At 51.6% G+C, this 16739-nt stretch overlaps 1 protein-coding gene across 3 annotated transcripts; it reads left to right on the top strand.

The window, feature by feature from the left end:
• The first annotated feature begins 1236 nt into the window (after window positions 1-1236).
• STX6 (syntaxin 6) lies at window positions 1237-13940 on the top strand. 3 transcript variants are annotated; one of them, XM_054384072.1, is made up of 8 exons: window positions 1237-1271; window positions 3619-3788; window positions 4364-4458; window positions 6214-6276; window positions 8495-8617; window positions 9885-9991; window positions 11573-11667; window positions 13214-13940. In XM_054384072.1, exons 1-8 carry the CDS (start codon window positions 1237-1239, stop codon window positions 13288-13290), a joined length of 765 nt encoding a protein of 254 aa, XP_054240047.1. In that variant the 3' UTR covers window positions 13291-13940. The 3 variants fall into 3 exon arrangements, with proteins under 3 accessions (XP_054240047.1, XP_054240048.1, XP_054240049.1); XM_054384073.1 differs by lacking the exon at window positions 1237-1271 and adding an exon at window positions 2056-2069; XM_054384074.1 differs by lacking the exon at window positions 1237-1271 and adding an exon at window positions 2934-2939.
• The last annotated feature ends 2799 nt before the right edge of the window (window positions 13941-16739 follow it).

Genomic DNA, 16739 nt, shown 5'->3' with positions numbered 1-16739 from the left:
ACCTGCCAGTTCTTCTAAACCCAGAGCTATCTGTGCTTACAGCTGTGAGGCTATTATGGAGCCCATAGATTTCAGAGAGGAGGCAGAGAAGAAACAGGGGGGCCCCACCCTGGGATGGACAAAAGCCAGGAGGCAAAGGGCTTATTCTCACCCTGCAGAAGGGAGGGAGGAAGGAAGCAGTGCCTGCTCATTCCCAGGCACGAAGGGCAGCAGGAATAAAGTAGACTGGTTGTCGCTTTCCCCACTGGGCAGGAACACAAAGTAGCCCAGCCACCTGTCATGAGACAGCAACGTGCTCCTGCCAAGAAGGTCCATGGTATCTTGGGATACATTTGGAAGAGTATGACCAGCAGGTTGAAGGAGGTTCTGCTCCTCTACTCTGCTTTAGTGGTGCTACATCTGGAGTCTGTGTCCACTTCTGGGATCCTCAGTTCAAGAGACACAGGGAAGTACTGTAGAGTCCAATGGAGGGCTATGAAGATTCTGAAGGACTGGAGCATTGCTCTGACAAGGATAGGCTAAGAGACCTGAACTGTATAGCCTGGAGAAGAGCAGACTGAAAGGGGATCTGATCAATAGCTAAAGGGTGGGTGTCAAGAGCATGGGGTGAGACCCTTTTTAGTGGTTCCCAGTGATAGGGACAATGGGCGCAAGCCAGAGCATGGTTCAGTTCCATCTGGGCAGAAAACAAAACTTTCCTGTAAGGGTGCTGGAGCCCTGGATCACACTACCTACCCAGAGAGGTTGTGGAGTCTGCTTCTCTGGAGAGATTCCAAACCCGCCTGGTCATTGTAATCCTGGACATTCCACTGTGCGTGACCCTACTCTGGCAGGCGTTTGGACTGGATGATCGCCTGCGGTCCCTTCCAACCTCACTACACTGGGATTCTGTGACTGTGTCTCCAAGCCCCGGGACGCAAGGGGCTGGCGGTATACAGGGGCTTGGATAAGCCCTCACTGAAGAAGAGCAGGACCTATCCGCTGACCCCGCAGCGATCATCGCCGATCCTTACACCACCCCCGCACCCAGCCGCCTTCCCAGAGCGCGGCGGGGGCGGACGGACGTGACGTCACCAGAGCCTGCTCCCTCCCCTCTCCCCACCTCGCATGGGAGACGGGCGCGCAGGCGCGGGGTGCCGGGGCGGGGCGGGGCGCAGCGGCGGGGCGGGGCGCAGCGGCGGAGGGGAGGGGCGTGTCGGCCGGGGCGCGCGGCGGCGACGGGGCAGCGGCAGCGCCATGTCGATGGAGGACCCCTTCTTCGTGGTGAAGGGGTGAGCGCTGCCCCGCGGGGCCCGGGACGGGGGCTGGCGGCATATCCCCGCCTCAGCGAGGTTGGGCACGGCCGCTCCGCAGAGATGGAGGCCCTGGGAAGTGGGGGGAGCGGCCGCCGGGGGAGGTCTCCGGAGTTGATTGGAGAGAGGAAAAATGGCGGCTTTGTCCCCCTCTTTTCTGAGGCTGAGGGGGGTCTGCGACGGGCCGGGGCCCTGATGGAGCGGTCGGCCTCGAGGGCTGGGCGTGAAAGGCCCCGGGGTGAAGTGCTGTGCCGGGCAGGTGCCGAGCCGCGCTCGGGCCTCCCAGCACGAAGCGTTCTGCACTGTGCGGGCCAGGGCAAACCCAGCTTGAAGGCTGCAGCCCCCGGTAGAGGGAAATGGGAGGTGAAGCGGCTGAAAGTGTGGCTCCAGCACGATGGGATAGAGTGGGGACAGCCTGTCTGGCTGTCCCCGCCGTCAGTGGCTCGGGAAATGTCGCCTTGCAGCAGCCTGAGCAGGTATGGGTGGCAACCCTAAGAGGCTAGGATTGTGGTGTCCAAGAGGAAAGATGGAGAGGAACAGGGACCAGGCTGATGGAGAAACTGCAGCATGGACGGTCCCTGTGAAAGGAAGCAAGAAGAGACTGAACAAAGGCAAATGCCTACCAAAGGTGGTGAAAGCAGAAGGAAAGGAAAATTGAAATTAATACAGTGAAGGCACCTTGGTTGCTAGAAACCGCCCTGGAGCCAGCCTCAGGTTCTGCTGTGGGCCAGTCACCTGCCCTACATTGCAGTGAGACAACACTCAGGAGCAGCAAAGGTACTCAGAGGGGAGAGGCAGGGAGAGTAGTATAAGCACAAGAGGTGTTGGAAGGGATGCTGGTGCAGGCAGGAAAGTGAATCGCCCTGCCAGACCGAACTGGTGCTAAGCAGAAAAAGTCTGAGTTGCCATGGGTGGGGAGCAAATGTCCTGTCAAACTTTCCGGAGAGGTTCCTGTGTGGTGCAGGGAAGGGCTGGGAGGAGAGAGGGGAGGTGCTGCCTCTCCCAGTGTTAATTATTACCCAGCAGGTTGGGGTGGAAGGGGTTGCTGGAGGCCGTCCACTTTGTATTCAGTTTGCTTTACCGGAGATCATGACTCCTCCCATCAGAGGACACCCAGCTCTGCTTTAAATTCCTGCCTGTGGGTGCTTCCCTGACTCTGCCTAGATAGAAGAAAAAAACCCAACCAAACAAAAAAACACCAAAAACCCCAAAACAAACAACAAACCAAACTTCTACTAGCAAATAGTGAAAGGAACAAAGCTCCAGATCCTCAGTGCAAGTTGCTGACTTTAAGGCACTAGATGTGGCAGACTCAAGCCATGGGTGTGCAAGAAGAGGAGGGAACACACATCAGGGTGCTGAGAGACTGTAGTTTCAACAACAAAGCCGAGTACTTTGCACCATGGTGTAACAGAGAAAGATGCAGTCCCAGCAGGGTGCAGGCTCAGTTCATCCCTCCTGGTCTTCCCCTGCTGACAACCTGCTTTCCTTCACTTGGGATAAACACCTGCATCTTATATGGATGCTGTATGCAAGCTTTTGGGCTCATGGTGGCCACCTTTCACACCAGCAAGGTCTGTTCTTGTCTGTAGCCTCCTGTCCTGGCTTTCCATGAACCTGATGGAGTGGTTCAGGACCACACAGTTTGTAAGTACAGATACTCACACTGCTGGACCATGACCCAAACGTAGAGACCTCCTAGCTCCAAACCATCCAAGCAGTTCAGTGCTGTCAGCAAAGCCTGCCTTCCCCTGCTGTGAATGCATTTCATCTCCAAAACGCTTAGGGCAGCAGAAAAGACTTGCTGTTCCCTAAGCCAGCCTACTAGAGCTGTGTGTTTTTTAAATGGTGAATTAAAGTAATCAGTGCTGCACTCAACAGTCTGCGTGGCTGTAGCGTGGGGACAGTTCCTGTAATTCTGTGTACCCTTAGGGTATCTTACCTAGGTAGTCAAGAGCCTTCAGAGGAAAGCTGTTAAGAGGAATGCAAAACATTAATTGCCAAAGAGCCGTCTTGTTCAGACACTCTGCCCTGGCTTGGACACTTGACAGAAACCTCCTCTAAAGAAATAAGTCCCTTCGTTGATAGATGAACTATAAGTTCTTGCTGCTCAGCACTTTGTGCTGTAGCAAGAGATGGGATTGTCCAGCAGGTAGAGCATATCCTTGCTTAGCAAAATAAACTAACAGATTGTTTGAAGGAAAGATGTCTGGGAGAAAGCTCTGCTTCCCTGCTGAGCTGGGCACGGGACTGTCCTGGTGCAACCGCTGCAGAGCAACTGATGATATATAATCCCTTTGCTTCTTTTTAACCATCCCTGCTGCAGGGAGGTGCAGAAAGCTGTCAACACTGCCCAGGGGCTCTTCCAGAGGTGGACAGAGCTCTTGCAAGATCCCTCCATTGCCACAAGAGAGGAAATCGACTGGACCACTAATGAGCTCAGGAACAACCTGCGGAGCATCGAGTGGGACCTGGAAGACTTGGATGAAACAATTAATATCCTTTCTGTGGTCCTTTGGAGGCAGGGCCATGTGGATCCCTAAATAGCTTTGAGTACTAGTTACTTTTTGCAGAAATCAGGACAATTTGGGATTGAATTTTGCCTTTACTTCAGCTTTTCTCAAACTGCAAATGAGAAATTAAGGCAAATATGTTCAGCAGAAGGATTTTCCTTTTGCCTTTTTGTTTTCCTCTTGACAAGGTATATTCCAAGGGGCTTTGTTCTAGAAAGCCTGTTGTGTTGTATGAATTTGGGTTTCTGTGTGGGCAGTCAGACTCCAGGCTGGCTTCCAGATATAATGCTTTTCCTTTGTGTTCATCTGAACACTCATGAAAGTGCTGCACAGCATTAGAGAAAAAAAACGCACAAAAGGAGCCTCAGAGTGGTGTGTGTGCTGCACAGTACATCCCTGCTATGCCTGCTTTTTTTCCTTCTGTATTCCCAAAAACCAATTTTGGGAAAAGGCAGACTGCAGTGGCCACGTGGTAGTCCCTTTCTGAGGCACTCTGGGGGTTTGTGTCTGTGTGGCTATCCACCACTACTAATAGGGACTTCTTGACTCGCTGCCTACGCATCGTTGAGGCAAACCCACGGAAGTTCAACCTCGATGCAACAGAGCTGGGGATCAGGAAAGCCTTTATCACAAGCACACGGCAGGTGGTCAGGGTAAGGAATGAGAGTGTGGAGAAGGCAATGGGCATGATGAAATGGGAAAGCTTGTGGCCATTTTCATACTGAAGTGGAGGGCAGAGGATAAACCTGCTACCTGTTCTCTCAGGCTTCTTCCCCTGGTGTTTCCTCTTGGTGCTGTCCAGATGGGTTTCAGGCTGCAAGGGTGCAGGTAGCCCATGGCACACCCTCCTTTGCTGTTGCTGTCCCTTGAAGTCTTCATACCTCTCTTGCAACAGCCAGTCTGGGAATCTGTAGACACTGGGAAGGAAGAGAAAGGACTGCTGTGATGCAGGGGAGGCTGGAGCCTCCCTTCAGAGGTGAGGGAAATCACAGCTGTCCTGGGATTTTTAGCACCACTTCTCAAAAACAAGAGAGTCCACTTTGAACACTGACAGATGGTTAAGACCTGACATTATTGATGTGGTGACTTGCACTTCCTACTGCTACAAAATACTCCAAACAACCACTAGATTTATTTTTAACTGGGGGAAGAAATTTTTTTTCCTTTTTTTTTTTTTTTTAGTTTAAGCTCACATTTCAGAAGCAAAAGGAGGATTTCAACAACTTGGTGGCAATAAATAGAGAAGCATCATCTTCCCCAAATCTCAACTGCCTGGTAACATTCTGCTAGTTAGGAAGTTTTCTCCCTATTAATAGCTCCACTGAGGGTAGCTTAGTTTCTGCTGCCCCTCATGGCTCTGATATTCCTACTTCACAAAATGCATTTCTGTGGCTAGCAGCAAGCTTGTTCCCAACCTACAGTGCTGTGGTCTGGATGCAATTCCTGAGGGTTGCTTCCTGGGAACTGAGCTGCAAGCCACACTGGCCCTGGGTAGTAGGCATCTGCTTGCTGGTGCAAAGGCATCAGTACAAAGGCAGCAGCCTTGCCCTTAGTGTAGTCCACTCCCGAAAAGGCAGGATCAGGCAAGCCTGCTCCATGGTCGTCTTTTCCTGGCCAAAAACTGCTGGCTAATGGGTTTTGGAGCAGCGTCTCCTACTGCTAAGTGAAATTTGTTAGTGGCAGCAGGGATCTGATTTCCAGTTTTGAAGGGGGAATTCCTAGTACACAGCAGCATGAGCATGTTCTTAGGTGATACCTTTTCTATTGAAAAAGACACCTGCATGTTTTGGTGACATCAGAACTGTGCTGGTGGACCCACCTCTGTTAGATCATACTGATTACTTGCTAATCTACCCCATTAAAATTAGACTGCTTTACATTGTGATGGAGAGCTTCTATGGCTAATGACCATCTGTGAGAACTCAACACAAAAACTTAACTGATAAAAGAGAAAATGTAGATACAGTCTGAGAGGGTGGCCAGGAAACCAGTCTCATCCTGTGAGCTATACAAACAGATGCAGCTGGGAATAAAGTACAGGGGCTTAGAGGCTTCCAAAGCCTTGAAGAACATGGCTTTTTCTTACAGTCTACCAGTGGGAACATTATTTTAATGTTACACAAATCAAAGTGTTGTGGCTGTAGTGGAGCAAAACCAGTAGCAAAGGAATGTTTTCAAGGTATTTCATTGCCCTTGATTCTGGTGTTAGTAAAACAATCAGCTGTGATGAAGCTTTTCTACGTTATCCTTCTTGACTCTTCAAAACCATTCATTTTCAAAGCAAACCTCCCTTCCCTTACTCCCCCTAAAGAGGCCTTGTTTGAGTATAGACAGCCCTCTAGCACCCTGAAGCTGCCTGTCACCTCAGATCCAGTGCTGACATACTTCTTCTTTCTTTGAACAAACAGGAAATGAAGGATCAGATGTCAAACTCTTCCATGCAAGCACTGGCTGAAAGGAAAAACAGGCAGGTGAGCACCAGAAGCGGGCAACTTAAGTGAATGCAGCAGCTCTTCGGTACTTAAAGGAGGATTTATCAGCTCTAGCAGCTGGTGTCTTAAGGCATGTGTTAGGTGAAACTTCTATTTTCACTTCTTTCAAGGCCCCACATTGCTAGGTAGAGCATGTAGCATTAATCAATGCTGTGTAAAAGCAGCTATTAACAGTGTGTATCCTGCCTGTAGTTCATCCCCTTCAAAAGCTTGCTTCTGGGAAGGGGTCTGTGTGCTGCAGCAAGGCTGTGTCTGAACTGTGTTGTGCTGACCTGAGTGAGCTGGTTCTCAGAGGCATGTTGCTGCCACTCTCGTCCCAGCCTGTCTCTCAAAAGCAGTAAGTCAGCACTCGCCATCTGTCTCTGTCTTCAGATCTGGTTGTGTACAACTGTCAGTGTTGCATCATCCTGCGGGAAGGGGAACCTCCCTCCTCCTCAGACTCAGAATCCTTGTCAGTGAAGGTAATCCTGCACTCTGCTCTATTTAGGAGTCGAGATGCTGCAATATCCTTTCACACAGCTGCCTCTCGTAATAGTTAGCCATGTAAGAAGATGAAAGAAGTTCAAGGAGTCTCAGGTCGTCTGCACTTGTAATCTAAGGAGTAGAAATAGATGTGGCTGACAGGGAGGCTGTAAGGAGATCTCAGGTGCCTCGCTGAAAGCTGGTGTGCATTCCAAACAGTGAACTTACTTGGATACATTGGTCTTACCACTTGTGGCAAAAATGACAAACTGCCCAAGCTACTGAGAAAGACAGAAGCCACTTCCTGAGCTTGCTATGAGGTTAGTTGATCTGCTTGAAACACTTGAAGAAGCAAAGTTCCTTACACCCATTGTCAAACAAGTCTGTAACTGTCCCTGAGTTCTGCTGCTTTTCTTTGTGTAAAGTTCCTGCTTGCTGAAGGAGACCATATGGCCCAGCTTGTGTAGCGACAGCTGGTCAGGAAAACTGACTTCCCCTTGCTGTCTTCTTCCCCCTTCCTCAGCCTCTTGTCTTCCCTCCAGACCACAAAGCTGGTGCTGGGCCGCAGTAGTTTTTCCACCCTGTCTCTGTATCCAAGGGGCTGGTAGGTGGTGACCTGGCCCTCCCAGGCTGAAGCTGTCAAACAGAGACCTTTCTGTTGAAGCTGCAGCAAAACTAAGGCACCGCATTAAATGAGCAGGAGCTGCGCTTGCCGCAAGCTGGAGACAGCCAGGAGCTTGCTCAGTGTCTCGGGGGCGGACAAAGCCAGATGTCCTGCTGGCTTCCTCCACGGTCAGTCTGCCAGCTTTCCTCACCCCTCCTTGAACCTTGTAAAGCAGATGAACCATAAAGACCATCTTGTTTTGAGCATGCTGGAGCTTCCTTATCATTGTCTCACTGTTCTTTGCACTTGGCTGTCCCCTCCTGCCCACGACCTGAAGCTGTGAGATAGTCTTGTTATGAGTTGGCCTTGCCTCCACGGTGCTGGGCAGAGTTCCCTAACCTGTTGGTAACACCACAGGGTGCAGCTCCTCACCTGCAGGCCGTGCTCCTTCCAGCATCTATCACTCATGTTACACTCCTTCCAGGGAGCAGACTTGCTCAGCTGGAAAGGCACATATTTGCTAGCTTTTCTCAAGCATCTCTCTTTGGGTTGTAGAGCAGGTAGCAAGTGTAATCTTGTGTGCTGGCAGCTGAAGGGTCTGATGGAGGAACAGGTAGCCTGGATCAAAGAACAGAGCATACAGCACTGCTATGGTTCTGTATTACAGTGTTTTACTGTCAGCTCAACTGGTTAAGTACTTGGCCCAGACACTCCCAAGTCCCTCCTGAGCAGCAGAGTGTTCAGTTTAAGCTGTACATCTGTTCACACAATATATCCTGATACTTCCCAGCTTACATGTCCTAGCACACAGTGCTGTCTCTTGAACAGACCTTTGCTAGTCCTTTGTGCGTGCAGAGCTCCTGCCCACACTGTCTGCTGGTTCTACTCCAGCTCTCCTGGTGCTGGAGAGGCAAAGCTGCAGTATCAGGCTGCAGGGACTTCCCAGCCTGCTTTGGCATTGTAGTGTTTAATTCATGGCAGCACTTTGGCTGAGTAGCAACAGAGCAGGAGAAGGAGGATGTTGTTCATGTGTGTACAGGTGTCTTGCTTCATCTGCCTTCCCACTACACTCTCTAGATGGGCTCTGAGCAGACACAAAGGTGTTACTGAGGGCTCTCTGCATCTGTTTAGGTGCTCCTGGGAGAAAGCGGGAGTCAGAGTTGGAGCTCTGCACCTGACAAGTACAGCCGCCTGGACCGGGAGCTGCAATTAGCAAATTCACACTTCATCGAGGAGCAGCAAGCTCAGCAACAGGTAAGGCAGATGGCACCACACAGGCTGGGCAGCTCAGCTTGCCAAATGGGCATTGTGGGCATGAGGTATGGGCTGCAAGAGCCAGAGAAATTACAGTCCATGGCTGGTCTGGATCCAGGAGCCTGAGAGTGCTCCTCTTTGCTTGCAGCATCTACCTGTGCATGCACAGCTTCGGATGCATCTTGGTGCAGAGTTTTTAACCCTTGAGGCTTGGGTCTTCTGCTCTGCAGAGAAGGCAGACAGCACTATCTGGAATCTGTAGCACACTGAGCTTTAATACCACAAGGACTGCTGAAATCCTTGGAAAAGTAGAAGCGTTGCAACCAGAAGAAAGCCCGTTTCTCTTGTGCAACTTCCCCTGGTTATAAAACAAGCTGCTGTTTGTGTGCATCTTCATCAGAACAGGCTGGGAGCAGGAGCACGTGCCTGCTTCCTTTTCCTGCCTTTGTCAACACGAGGTTCGTGAGAAAGCCAGCACAAGGGCTTTGTGAGAACCTCTGGTGAGGTATTTCCCTGCTGCTGGGACAGTTTGCCTGGAGAAACACCCACCTGCAGCAGCCCACACAAACATGGGTCTTTAACCAGGCAGCTTCTCAGAGGTGGCCAACTCCTCTAAAGCTCCTGAGCCTTGATGCTGCCCAGCTTTCAGACAAGTTTTACCTAGTGACTCTAGGGGGATAAATAGATGCAGAAATAGGTAACTAGGGTAAACCTAATCCTTAGCGTGACTGTGCCATGAAAATGACTTAAAACATCAGCAGACTTATTCCTTTGGCACATTGGAAGCCAGGCTTGCTATTTTTAGCTGTAGAAGCTGCAAAAGCCTTTTACTCACATTAACTCCTTGTTAGCTGCAGCATGTCCCAGATTGCATTTCCCAGGCACATCTTCAGCGTGGCTCCCTGGTGCCTGCTGCAGGTGGGGGAGGCTTGCAGATGTTTGGATGATCTGCCCCTGTGGCTTTCAAGAGTTGGTTTAACAGGGAAGGGACAGGGCGTGGCCCCACTGAGGCTGGAGTTGGAGGGATGTTGGGAGCCTGCAGCCTGCTGTGCTGCAGGGATGCCGTGCCAGGGAGGCTTTGCTGTGGCTGTCACTTCTCCAGCGTTTCTTAGGAACGTGGTCCCCATTCGTGGTGGCTTAGGTCTGTGTCCAGGTCCCACAGCTGATGTTGGCTGAGAACTAGTGTCTGTCCACTGGATTGTCTGGCTCTGACCCAGCTGCAGGAGGCAGACCTGTAATTGCCTGTTTCCCTTCTCTATGGCCCCAGCTGATTGTGGAGCAGCAAGATGAGCAGTTGGAGCTGGTCTCTGGCAGCATCGGGGTGCTGAAGAACATGTCCCAGCGCATTGGCGGGGAGCTGGAGGAGCAAGCAGTGTAAGTGTGAGACATGGTGCCAAAAACCCAGTATGGGCTTGGCTGCAGCACAGCTGGTGGTCCTCACACACAGATCTCTGCCTCTGTTAGGGCCTTGAATTTACTGGTAACTCAGGCAGCCTCTCCTTGGCTGCCTTTGATTTTGGGCAGTGGAAAGCTTTTTTTACTGCAGCCTGCAAGGAGCCAGACACAGTCCTATTGGTTTGAAAGCCTGTGTCTAGGGCAGACTTAGCTGCCAGTTTTCCTTCTCTCTGCTTTTCACACACTAGGGAACTCAGTTAGCTACTTGGCTTCAGGCAGCCAGAAGTGTTCAACAGATTAGGGAGGGAGGTGCTGTGTAATGGGGATACTGGCTGCTTTCTTCCTTCACAGGGTTCTGTGCTGCCCCTGGATTAACTGTTTGACCCAGCAGCACTCAGCTCTGCCTCACCATTCTGAGACAGGCAGCACAGAGCTGCTATTCATAGTTAAAGCTAAAAATAACTCTCACCCATACAAAGGGTTAAAGGGTAGCTCACAAGGTAATTTGCATCCACCATTTACATAAAAATTACATTTCTTTCCCTCTTCTTGTCCTTTGCAAACAAATGCATAAAGTTTCCAGTTTTGCAGGCTAACAGCTACCATTTCCAGAGAAGCTGGAAAAGTTCCTGCCTAAAAACCCTCCTTGTTTGACTGGTGGGAGTCTGGAGGGCTGTCTCCCTGGTGAAGTGATGTCATCTATGGTGGAAAGAGGGGCTTTAAACCCACCTCTTGTATGAACTCTTGCAGCATGAGAGTCTTCTGCTCTCACGGAAGCAGATCAGTGTGGTGTGACCATTTCCAGATTATCATGTGCCATCTGTGCTTGCTAGGCAGTAGCAGATAACTACTGCAATAAGTATTTTACAACTCTCCTTTTCCCCAGTGGATGAAGGTATAACAAGCACCCTAGAACTCCAAATAAAGGAAGCTGTCCTTTTAAACATACTAAGCTTTAAGGTCCCACTGGCTGGAGATAATTGGACTGGTACTTTGATTCTGGATGTGCTCATTTCTTTTCAGATGGGGTCTTGGCAGTGACAAAACACAGCTTCAGGAAGCCTTTCAGATTCTTTCCAGTTGCTGTGTGGTGGAAGTGGAGGGGTAACTTCTATGCATATCTCACTCCTGCTTGATACATGAGTGGAACAAGATTTTAGTTTCAAGCAAGTTGCAAGCCCTGAACAAGAAAAAAGGTTTAAAGTCCATGCTAGCACCTAGATCTCTCTAAGCAATCTCTGCTAATCACAAGTTACAGATGATGCTTCTCTCCTAAAAGGAGGCTGCCTTTTCCCAACTATGCAGGGATGCCATGGAGTTCAGCCACAAACACACAATGGAGATGAGTCTGACAGGAGTTCTAAATTACTTCCCAATAAAGCCAACCTCCTTCAGAAGGTTTTTTCCCTGCCTTGGGTGCTTTCAGGAGACCGGGTTATATTCATTGTCTCAGCCAAGGTGTGATACACTGACCCCATCAGTGTTCTGATCAGTGTGTGTGAGAGCTGAGAAATCCTGAAGGGATGTGCCACTTGCTGACAAGTACTTGCCTGTCCCCAGGATGCTGGATGACTTCTCCCACGAGTTGGACAGCACTCAGTCGCGGCTTGACAACGTCATGAAGAAGCTTGCCAAAGTGTCTCACATGACAAGCGGTAGGTCCTGGGAAACAGGATCCAGATCCATCCCTGGAAAGGGAGAGACAAGGCCTCCGATCTTTGGGCTGGAACACTACACATTCCCACCCACTGACAGCCAGCCCAGACCCAGGCAGAGGGGAGGGAGCAGCTCTTGGGGCTTGAAAGAGGGGGGAAGACTTCCAAGCCCTGCAGCTGCTCCTGCCCAGACACTGCTCTGCAGCCCGTCCTTTGCCTTTGTTTTATTTACAGATGCCTTTCTATTTATGCTGCTGCTGCCACAGTGGGAAAATCCCCCTCTAGGTGGTAGGAGGAGAAGGCTCTGCAGCCTCCTCCTCTGCTACAGTTCCCTGGGCTGCTTGTGGAACAAAGCATGCAGCTTCTTCCACACCAAACACTTGCCTGCAGCAAGCCCCTTCCCAAATCCCTTTTGCCCTTGGACTGCTGGTGCCTGCTATCCCACAGGCCTATTGTCAATTAGATCTGTCTCAGCTGGCAGAGGAAAGAGCTGATTTCTGTGCCGAACCCAGGAGAAAAGTCCTTATAAGGCTGTGCCTACAGCGGGAGGGCTGGCGAGGTGCCGCAGAGCAAACAGGAAGCCCAGCATGCCTGCTGGGAAGGCCCCTGCCACCAGCTTGCCTCTCAGGGCGCTGGCACTGTGCCCAGCCGTCACCTCCTCCGGGACCCCTCTCCCCTGGGTGCTTGGGTAGCTTGTGGAGGCAGCGGTGAGGCGGGAGGAGAAGAGTTCCTGCTCCACAGGATTAAGTTGGCTGGGGGATTTATGACCTTGTGGAAATACAAGCGTGTGGTGCGCTGACGGTGCGCTCAGGGTCATGCAAACCTTGAGTATCTGCCCTTTCCTCTGGGAAAAAGGCTCCAGTTGTTGCAGAGTGCTCCTGGGAGCTGTGAAAGAGCTTTTCTGCTGTCCCTAGCATCACATGTGCCTAAGAGGGCTCTTCCTAGGGTAGCTGCTGTGCCCAGGAGTTAGGGGTGCTGCTAGCACTGTCCCCGCTGCTGCACCATTGTGACTTTTCCACCACAGATGTGGCCATGGTAGCAGCTCTCAGAAGTGGTGCAGCATCAAGCTTCTGCAGCCCTTGCACAGGGCCAACAAGCTGGAAGGATATCCAAGGGAAACGTTACTCCTAGCACTTCCCTAAGGGGACCTGCCACAAGCCCTTCTTGGCAGAGGTCTTCTGGGCAGCCTTCACCAGACCCCCTTCTTGTTCCTCTGGCAAACAAGTTACTCTGCAAACAAGCAGCAACACAGCACCTCTCTGCTTGTTCTCCTGATTGCTTTTGAAGCAGCTTATCAGATGTGTTTGAACTTGATTGGGGAGAAGCCTTAAAATTCCCACGTCTGTCCCCCAAACCAGACGTATCCTGGAGGAGAAATACTGTCACCCTGTGGGCTGAAGTGGGGCATGCTGCTAAAGGAGCTGCTGCTTTGGCTTTTTATGGCTTCTTTCAGCTTACATTAGGCTTCTAGCAGTACAGCAAAGAAGCTCTCCTGATTTTCCTTCCCCGTTAAAGCAGGAAGATTAACCCTTCCTTTTCCTTCTAGATCGAAGGCAGTGGTGTGCAATTATCATCCTCTTTGTCATCTTGGTGGTGGTGCTCATCCTGTTTTTCATCCTGTGATGGACTGAACCTCCTTGGACGCCCCCTCTCCACCCCCTCACCCCTGTAGCAGGGGAAATGAAACTCTCACCGTTTCCGTCCGCCTACAGAGATCTCTGGCAAGAAAACCTGCACCCAGCTCTCGCCGTTCTCCTCAGAGGACCGCAGCACACCTCCACTGGTGTCTCACCTGGCCCCAGGGAGAGGGGGTGGAGGACTGGAGCTGCCTCCTCCCCTGGTGCAGTGCGAGCTGAATCTGGGCTCCAGGTCTGGACTTGGGCAGCTGGAGGGGAACTTGACCCTCTACGTTTCCACCCCTTGCAGGTAGGAGCTGGTTGCAGCAGTCTGAGCTGCTTGCGATTGGATGCAGACCTGGAGCAGTGAGCCCTGGGGCAGAGGGGACGGCAGGGAGGAATGAATGAATTCCCTGAGCATTACAAACCACATTGCCAGCCAAAAGCATTACCTGGGGGGTAGTGGTGGCCTGAGACCCCACGCAGCCAGGGCGAGGGAGGGGAGCCCTGGCCAAACCACCCCCACCCCAAGCTGCCTTCCTCCCATGACATGCTGCAGCATTGGCAGTCAGATCCAGCACCCCTTGGCAGGAGCTGACACATAGGGTGTAGTGTCCTGCCATCAGCAGGCAGGATTAGAAATCCCAGAGCCTGAAAGTCAGGTTGATGCCTGCTGAAAGCTGGCAAACAACTGCTAGCCAGAGAGTGAATTTCTTCAAGCTTTTTAAATTGCCTCCTTCGTTATACAAGCCTCCAAAGCTCATTGACTGATGCTTTCTTTGCCCTTGTATAACTGAGCAACTGCTTCTGTTTAACAGCTGCTGCTTCCCTTTGGCAAGTGATTTGTCAGGTCTAAAATAACTTATTTTTTTTTAAGGAAAAGGCAAACCAAACAAACAAACAAAAAACTTTAAAGATTTTTTTTTTTATGACCATTGAAGCCACATTCACTCTGTGCAGTGTCAGAAGAATGGGGCTCAATTATGTATTTTAAGTGCATATGAACTTGTAAATAGGATGTCATTTTTCCCAGCCACTATTTTTTTGACACCTCTGTTGTAAGCAACTCAAAAGCTAGGTCACATTTTCCATATTGCTGCCCTATCCTTTTGTTACCTTAGAGCTGTTTGTCACTGGAGTTGTCTCAGCAGTGTTGGGTGGCCTGGCTGTCTCCCTCAAACGGTGAATTAGGAGCTAGCTGGGGTGGTTCATATCAAAAGGTAGTGAAGAAAGACCACCCTGGCCGTGTCCCACGGGGGGAAGTGCGCAGGAAGGGTTTCGTACTACAAACATTGCAGGTTATGGGGTAGCTCTTCAGGAAAGCAGAGACAGTTTCTTACTTGAGCCTGCTCCATATTGAAGTTGCAGACACCAAAAGATACAGGACAGGCTGGCTCATGCTTCCCATCTGGGTGTCAGGTGGGGCTGGGGGAGGAAGTTAATTGGTGCTGATGCTAAGACTTCTGCTGAAATCACAAATCACCACTAGCCAGCTTTATCTCCAGGCTGCTTCACCTAGACTGAGCACTTTTCCCCCTTTGAGTTTGTGGCTTCCTGCAAGCAGCGTGACCCCCCCCCCGGCCTTGTACCCCGTACAGGCACTGTGCCTTCTGCAGCTGGACAGGGCACTGGGCTGCTCTGCCAGGCTGCTCTCCGTTAATGCACACCTCAGTGCCCACTCACACTAATTACATGAGCAGTTGCTCCTTAGCCTTGCAGAGCACTTCATTTCTCTTGGTTATGCTGCAAGAAATAAGGTGGTGTCTGCTTTCCAAGGCTGGCAGCGGCCAGCTCCTCGGGGTCAATACCTCTGCAGGAGCAGGTTCCTGGGAGCAGAGCTCGGTGGCCGGTGCTTGCACAGCTCCCATCCCCACGCTGTTCTCTGCGGGGTCGTACAACCTTGGCTCCCAGTGCTCCGTGTGGGATCGCTCCTTCGATGGAGAGTGGCCCAGCTGCTGGCCTCACTGCAAGCCACCAAACTCTTCTGCTCCCTTCTCTTGTGTACATTTGCTTTTTCTGTTGTTGGTGGTGCCCCTAATACTAAATAAATGCCTTGCTGCTGCCCAGTGCGGCGCGGCAGAGATCACCACTGGTTCTTGCAGTCACCCTTACTCGGGCACGAGCACTTCTCCTGGCACCAGGCTGTGGAAAGAGCTCCCACCCACCTCTACTGGGCATCGCTCGCTCTGGTTTTAAGGCTGCTCTGAGGTCCCCTCTGTGCTGTGGGCAGCTGCTGCCCAGATGTGGAGCATCACCATGCCGAGGGCAGTTGTTGCTGCCGTGCTTCCTCTGCTCACCAGCCTCCTCAGCGCTTGCCAGCAATATTGTCCCTATGCAGCCACCCCAGCACCATGGCACCAGTTTCTCCTTGTGTGGCTGGAAAAAAGGAAGCCCTCAAACCAGCAGGAGCACAGCCCCTTCTGATCTGTGATGGGTACCCTTCTCCTGTCCCAGCAGTGCTCACAGGGAGCCCTGTCACCCTGTGCTCCCCACCCCCCATGCTTCTCACTGGGGTGGGGAAGTGGGGGTCATTCTGAGCACCCCCAACTAGCTGCCTGCCCCAGTGCCCCCCAGCACCACATCACACTCAGGCAGCTGTTAGAGCAACTGGGCCATGGAAAACCAGGCAAAGGTGAGCCCATCCAGAGACCTCCTACCAAAAAGCAGGCTGCCCAGGGGTGGCAGTGGGGAGCCCCCAGCACAGCCTTCTAGGGGAATATTGACCCCAGGAGAGCCCTTCTGGCTTGTCCCTATTTCTCCACCCCAGAGACCAAGCAGGTCCTTGGGCCTCAAAGAACTGCTGCCTTGAACCAGCAGCATCCCAACTCTGCCTGTTCCCAGGACACATGCCATGCCACCCTGCTGCCAAGACATGCATTCAGCACCCTAGACAAGTCACCCACTGTGGTTATACCAACCCAACAGCAAGGCACCTACATGTTCCCCAGCTCCTGAACCCACCAGAAGCCCCACAATGTGAGCTAGGGCATGTCCCATCCCCCTGACCAAGTGTCACCTCCCAGCCCCTCTCCTTATCACCCACAAGCCAAGGGCACCATGTTCATGATTACATATATGTGTGTGTGTGTATATATATATATATATGTATGTATTTATGCAGTTTGAAATAACTTAGAAGTAACCCACCAGCCCACAGTTTTCCAGCACTGGCAGGGAACTTCGTATCTCTTGGGGTCATGGAGATGGGGCACCCCACTGCCCAGCAGGACAGACCCACTCTAGTTCAATGGCAGGGATGAGCTCTCCCCTGTCCCCACACATTTGGGGGAGCTCCTGGAGATGCCGGACACTCTGAGGGGTGGTCCTTGGTTCTGTCCTGTCTCCCAGGTGCTGGGAAACCCACCCAAGAAGACCCAGTTTGGTGCACACCACCATCCTGCAGCATCCCGGGATAATGTCCTCCTTGGGCCAGGCTTCCCAGGAGCAGTGCCAGGG

Source organism: Indicator indicator, chromosome 10, assembly GCF_027791375.1.
Source record: "Indicator indicator isolate 239-I01 chromosome 10, UM_Iind_1.1, whole genome shotgun sequence".
Lineage (NCBI taxonomy): Eukaryota > Metazoa > Chordata > Aves > Piciformes > Indicatoridae > Indicator > Indicator indicator.
The sequence above is the reverse complement of the archived record's forward strand: the minus strand, read 5'-3'. Positions and strand labels throughout refer to the sequence as shown.

Coding starts and splice junctions, on each gene's coding strand:
- STX6 (XM_054384072.1), top strand. CDS start 1,237: ATGTCGATGGAGGACCCCTTCTTCGTGGTGAAGGG. Junction 1,272..3,618: donor CCCTTCTTCGTGGTGAAGGG/GTGAGCGCTGCC, acceptor TCCCTGCTGCAG/GGAGGTGCAGAAAGCTGTCA. Junction 11,668..13,213: donor AGTGTCTCACATGACAAGCG/GTAGGTCCTGGG, acceptor TTTTCCTTCTAG/ATCGAAGGCAGTGGTGTGCA.